Here is a 6004-nt window from a genome sequence, read left to right on the forward strand (position 1 = left end):
TGGGGTGGGGGGGTGGGGAGGTGTTATATAGTAAGCCTGCCGAAATCATGGAGCCCACTGCTTGAGGTGGTCCAAAACCACAGGTTAATTACCCTGAGTAAGCCTGGGGAAGCTATTAATTCATGTTTAACATGTGGTTTAATGACTTCCCCAGGCTTAATCAGGGTAATTAAGTCATGGTTTTGGGCCATGTGGCAATTTGCAGGGAGGGCTGGGACTGCCAGGGCCCATTGGCCAATCAGAGGCATGGGGGAGCCCCATTGTGCTCAGCCTGCAAAAATGGTGGCCAGCCCTGGGATCTGCTTGTGAAATTGGCCAGCCGCCTCGAGTTTGGTAGATCCCTAATTATTAATGTGATGTGTGTTTTGATTTGTGGTTAACACGAATACTTTATGGGTTCTCATTTGTGTTTGAGTATCTTGTATGTAATTTTTTTAGGTCACTTTGGGACCTCCTGGGTGAAGCATTACTGCACATATCAGAGGGAATCTAAGCGAATAACTATGGTACCATTTGACCAGAAATCAGGAGGAAAAGGGGTGAGTGGGAATGTGTAAGTCAATGTCAATTCAGTTATGCCAGCATCTCTGGGAAGGAGATGGGTGTGATGGTTTTTCTCGTTCCAACATCGATTGACCTGGGTGAGCCTTGCATCTCTTGGCCTCAAACTTCTAAAGCTGCTGATGAATTTCTCACCTGTGGGTTCAGTCTTCCAATTCTCTTCTCTCCTTACAACCCTCCAGCAGGAATCTTTTTAGCAAGGTGATAAAATGGAAGTGAATTGAGATAAACCAGAAAAAAGTACCTTTTTTTTTTTCTAGAATGAGGGTATAAGTATGGAGTTGTGCTACTTTTGATTTTATACCCTACCTTTTATTTGGGAGTAACTTTCCTGGTCAGGCCAGTCCTAGTCCTGAATGACAATGGGGGGGTTAAGCATGTTTTATGCAAAACATCATCGGGAATGATATTTTTCATATGGAACATTTTTACTTGGCTTTCAGCAGGCAAAATCCCTACTGAGGGAGTCCCTTTTTAAAGTGTGATACAATTCCACCCTGCACAGTGAGCCTCACCTAGCCTGTAGCCTGGTGGTTAGAGCGCTGTTTTGAAAATGGGTTCAAAGCTAAGGGTGGGGAGGACTTGTAACCCGGACTCTTGTCCTGAACAGTTACCGTAACCATAAAGCCAGTGGTGCAGAAGTTGAGCACTGTTGCCATGACTCCTGTCACAATGCACAATGGGGAGGACACTCCTGTACTGGACGCTGAAGTCAGTGGTGCTGGTTCAGATAAACATCTCCCCTCTGGAGCTGAGCCCCCAAGACAGCTCCTCGCTTAGCTACCAGAACTGAGCTGTATCCTGCCATGACAACTAAGGCTCTTCATTGAAACAACAGAGATCTGTGAATTTCTGTGAGGGAACTGGATCTGTCTCTGGAGTTGCATAAGGGTGGGAGAACCTTGCCCTTCTGTGCGGTGAGTGGACTAAGCCTCTAGAGCAAGGGTGGGCAAAGTCCGACCTGCACCTGACTCCATTTTCCAGCAACCCCGGCTCTTGGCTGGTCTTCATGGAGACCCAAGGAGCACAGGGACGTGAAATCTGGGGCTCTGCCCCCAGCCCATCCCAACACCTTGCTGTCATGGCCCCACACTGTCACGCCCCCGCACTCCTGAGGCCTTCATGGAGACCAGCCAGGAGCCCCACGGGCAGGGCGCATGGCTGGGCAGGGAGCTGCTCCAGGGCTGGGGCTGGAATCTTGCAATGGTGACGGCACAGAGTGGGGCTAGGGTAGAGCCGCAGTCTGCTGCGTGCACACCCCTGCGATGAGCACAGGTTTGGCGAACAGGGCCCTGTGGCCAGTGGATCGCAGCTGTGCCCTGGCACTGCCCCACGTTGTCACCATCACAGGATCCTGACGTGTTGTCACCACCACAAGATCCAAGATCTCTAGTGTTGCTTTGGGGTTGCGGGGCTGTCCTAGCTCCACTGGTTCTTGGAAAACAGTGGATGGAGTGGGCGTTCTACTTAGGAAGAGCAGGACATGTCCTGTGGGAATGCTCACAGGCATCAGGACAGAGGGAGATGCTAACGAAGTCCAGAAGGCTTCAGTAAAAAACCTTTCAGTCTTCAGACACACGCAACCAAAAAATGCAGACTCTGAAGCCGATGAGAAAGGAAAGGAAGCATGCAGCTTCTTTGGGCAGTAGAGGGAGCTGTGCTATACACAGTTTGTAAAGGCTCTGTGTTTTTAGTTTCCAGTCTCTCATGAAGCCGCCTCAGGTATGGCTGGAGACTGGAATCTGATAGTAATCCATTTAACTGCTTTCTCCACAAATAGTGTTCTCAGCGTACCAGACTAGGAGTTCAGTTCCCCGATGGCAGCCTTTCTTCTCTGTGCAAATCTAGCTAATTGTAGGGCAAGGAGTTTTGGTGCGTGGAGCAGGCAGCCTTTGGCAGAAGCCCTGCAGACAGCACAGAGAACTTGTTCAAGTTCTTGGTGTCAATGTTATTCTAGGTTCTTAAATACATTTTCTGGAACTGCGATGAGGATGATGTCGGTGTTATGCTTGGTCAGCATGACTGGTCAGCTAAGCTGTGGAAGAAGTGACAACTTGCCAGACAACTTGCACTCCAGGAGTTCTTACAGGGGTTTGATGTATATATTTTGCATTGAGCCATCAGTGGCTTTTAAAAAGTTGCAGACATCAAGAGCATGGTAGACCAAATCACTTAAAACAGGCTGGAGCAAGACTACCTATCTAAATTTGTGTTGCATCAAAGAAACCAGGGCACTTTCAATTTTTCCCCTTTATGCATGGCATGGATAATGTTGCTGTTAAGTGTCTCTTACAGGGTTTGCCCTTCATGTAACTGCACAGTTAGTTAAATGAGCCGATCAGTTTTGATGTACTGTAGTATGTTGCAGCTACTTTACAAAGTAGTTTATGGACTCCAGTGGGGTGTTACAAAAGGGCTGTGATGTTTACATGGGGCAGACAGGACAGTCTCTGAATCATTTTATAGGAGATTTCTGATGGGGGCTGGAATTGAGCCTTGTTGTCTTGCAGGAGCGAAGGGACAAGTCACTGCATGTGTCATTCTAGGGAGTGCAGCTATGCTGAGACTTGCAAGCCAACCCCTCTGTTATATACATCGGTTGTCATTTTGTAATGAGATGGGGAACTGCAATATAGGTATCCCTGTCCTCAGCCTGATCTAAGCTCTGTTTCCTTGCAGGGAGAAGATGAAGCAGTCATCCTCAAATCCTGCACTCGGCGCAAAACCGACTCAATAGAGAAGAGATTTTGCTTCGATGTGGAAGCAGTAGATCGGTGAGTAGAAAGAGCACAGCCTTAGCATGCACAGGGTTTGACTTCTCCACTGCATCCCACCCTGTGACTTGAATGTGCCTCTGCACACACATTTATACAAGCAGCTCAGCATGTATTTACACTCTCTGGTTTACTTTACCCTTCTGGATAATTCTCATGTAATGCTAGTAACATTTATCCATTAGTCATACATTCCTTAAAAGAAATCCATTAACCCATGAAAACACCTGTCTCCCTTATGCATGTTTGCTTTTTTTTTTTTAAACTGTGTGCGTTCAATATTGAGTTAGAGCTTCATTTTGCAAGACTATCTGTTTACTCAAGTCACCTGGGATCTCAGACCAAAAAAAGTAAACTACCAGCCTTGAGGAACAAGAAATTAGCCTGTCTTTTTTATAGAAGTCCATTGTTATGACAGAGACTACACATCTTTCCTGCCTCGTGTGTTCAAATAACATGACTTCACCTTTTTCTGCTGGTGAACGACTGATTATAGAAACCCCACTCACACATCCAATGCATGACGCTAAATTCACAGTCTCTTTTCTGAGGAAATAAATGGTGTCTTGGAGCTCAGAGTGATTTATCATCTGGCAGGCGAGCCAGAAGTATATATGGATTTAATCTATAACTCATGGAAGTAAGAGCCTGTCATCCTGTTCAATTAACATCATATGTGGCTTACATCACAGTTTTATATGAACAGGAAAACCAATATAGAGCTGCTATTCTAAGCAGAGTGAGTCACTCTGTTTCCCCTTTTGCACTCTGGAGGAAGTTTATGGAAAGTAATTTTGTAACCATTAGAACTCAGAGCTTGGTCTCAAAGTGCACTTGCTAATTTGTCCCTTTGTTTTCTTTTCCTTTGCCCACAAATGTAATAGTACCCATAAAATACCACACAAAGCAAGTGTGATAAGAAAGAATGGGTTTGAATGTAGCTGGCTAGAACAACCTGTGCTGCTTTCCCCAGCCTTTTCTGTTCTTCATCAGCATGGCAGGGAGAGTCTGTCAGTGTCAGTAATGAAAAAGAAGGGATTTTTGTAAGGTTACAAATCTCTTCTATTAACCGGGTGAAGAGTAGATGGGCTTGGCTAATCGAAAAGAAAGTTCAAGCACCAGTCCCCCCAGATTTTTTTTCTGGAAGCCAGACAAAGGGTTTAGATGCCCTTTTTTTTTTCCACGTGATTCTTGGGTACTTTTCTCTTACAACTGGAACAGTTAAATAAAAAGATAAAAATAAAATGGTAAAAACCGAAGGACAACAACCACAACAGATTTCCACAGTAGCAGCAGTTTTACTGACAGAGGAACATGTGCTTGATGTATTGAGACACCTTCTAGCTTCCAAATCAGGGGCACATTGCAGAACTATGCATGCTCAATCCAGAACAGTGAGAGTGGGGAAAAACCCTGGGAACTTGCTCCTTGACCTTGTTGCATGTGTATGCTCCTGCTGCAGTAGCACCCTTCTGTGTGCCATGTCACATTGAGGGGAGTTTCTCTCTGGAAGATGGCAAGAATGGAGTGTCAGGAAATGAAAGTTGGCTTTTCAAGATAAAGAAACATAACTGCATATTTTGGTGTCATAATTTTACAATTAATTGCACTAATAAATCAATACAGCTCTTATTATTAATTGGGAAATGAAGAGAATAAGGTTAGGCCAGCAGGTATTGCTGCTGAGAGAGGCAAATGTTACTGGTTATAAAAATGCCCAATATATGAAACTGCTCCATAGTTTCTGCTGATCATGTTACTGATTTTAGTTAGAGGTCAGATCATCATCTGGGTCCAATGTTCAGCAAAGGGTACAGAGGTATTACTGTAGCTTCTTGACCCCAATGCCTCTTTAATGTCCTATGTAACATGTTTTATGTCAGGATACCTAGCTGGAGAAGGGTAACTGTAGAACCAGAGTTTTATAGTGATAAGTTAAATTACAAATGAGGAAAGCAGAACTAAGTTGCCTCTAAAGTGTAACCTTTCACCATGTAGCCTCTAGGTGGCACTCTTGTATTTTTTTTTGCATATTATCTCATGGTCATCAGGAAAGGGAGGAATGCTGCGAACACTGCATTTTGGGAAAGTGGTATACTGTGCAATGGGCTATAGGAACTCCAGCCATTGTGATGGTGCCTGGCATTTTGGGAGGTGACTTGAACATACTGTCCATATTTACCCATCCTCCTTCTGGAAAGAAAGATGGTTCTGTGCTTTTATAATGCTGATCTGATCCTGACTTGGAGCTGTCAGCTGCCAAATTTACATTATTTGCTGTTTTTCTTCTAAAGCTCCCAAGTGCAGTGGGTTGAGAATCTCTCTCTCTCCCTCCCCCCCTCCCCCTCCCCCTCTGTCAAATAGGCACTAAGAATTCTCTAATTTCTAACCTGTTGGATGTAAATAATTTTGATTTCTTTGTTGGGAAGCAAATGAGGCAATACCCATTCTGTAAAAGGTATTGGACATGTTTACAGTTAAATGAGCCCTTGGCAATACAATAAAAGGTAGACCAGCTAATATACTTTTAAACCAGGCTTATCTGAAGTCTCTGTGTTTCAGCTCGAAGGAAGTAGGGGCAGCATCCAGTGTCTTGTAGAGAGAGTATTAGGAGAACCATCTCGCTCGTCTTTCCCAAGCTCATACCATGCGGTCTCCACTTCATCCCC

General features: G+C 44.8%; 1 protein-coding gene across 2 annotated transcripts in view; it reads left to right on the forward strand.

Moving 5' to 3' along the window:
- The window catches only part of ARHGAP26 (Rho GTPase activating protein 26), a 456593-nt gene that overhangs the window by 144821 nt on the left and 305768 nt on the right, over positions 1-6004 (forward strand). For both annotated transcript variants that reach the window (XM_019506355.1, XM_019506356.1), the window contains exons 9-10: positions 439-539; positions 3241-3335. In XM_019506355.1, coding sequence (XP_019361900.1) covers positions 439-539; positions 3241-3335 — 196 coding nt within the window. The remainder of the gene's footprint in view (positions 1-438; positions 540-3240; positions 3336-6004) is intronic.

The sequence above is a fragment of the Gavialis gangeticus genome, unplaced genomic scaffold (assembly GCF_001723915.1).
Source record: "Gavialis gangeticus isolate Ggan-Ray unplaced genomic scaffold, GavGan_comp1, whole genome shotgun sequence".
NCBI classification, from domain to species: Eukaryota; Metazoa; Chordata; order Crocodylia; family Gavialidae; genus Gavialis; species Gavialis gangeticus.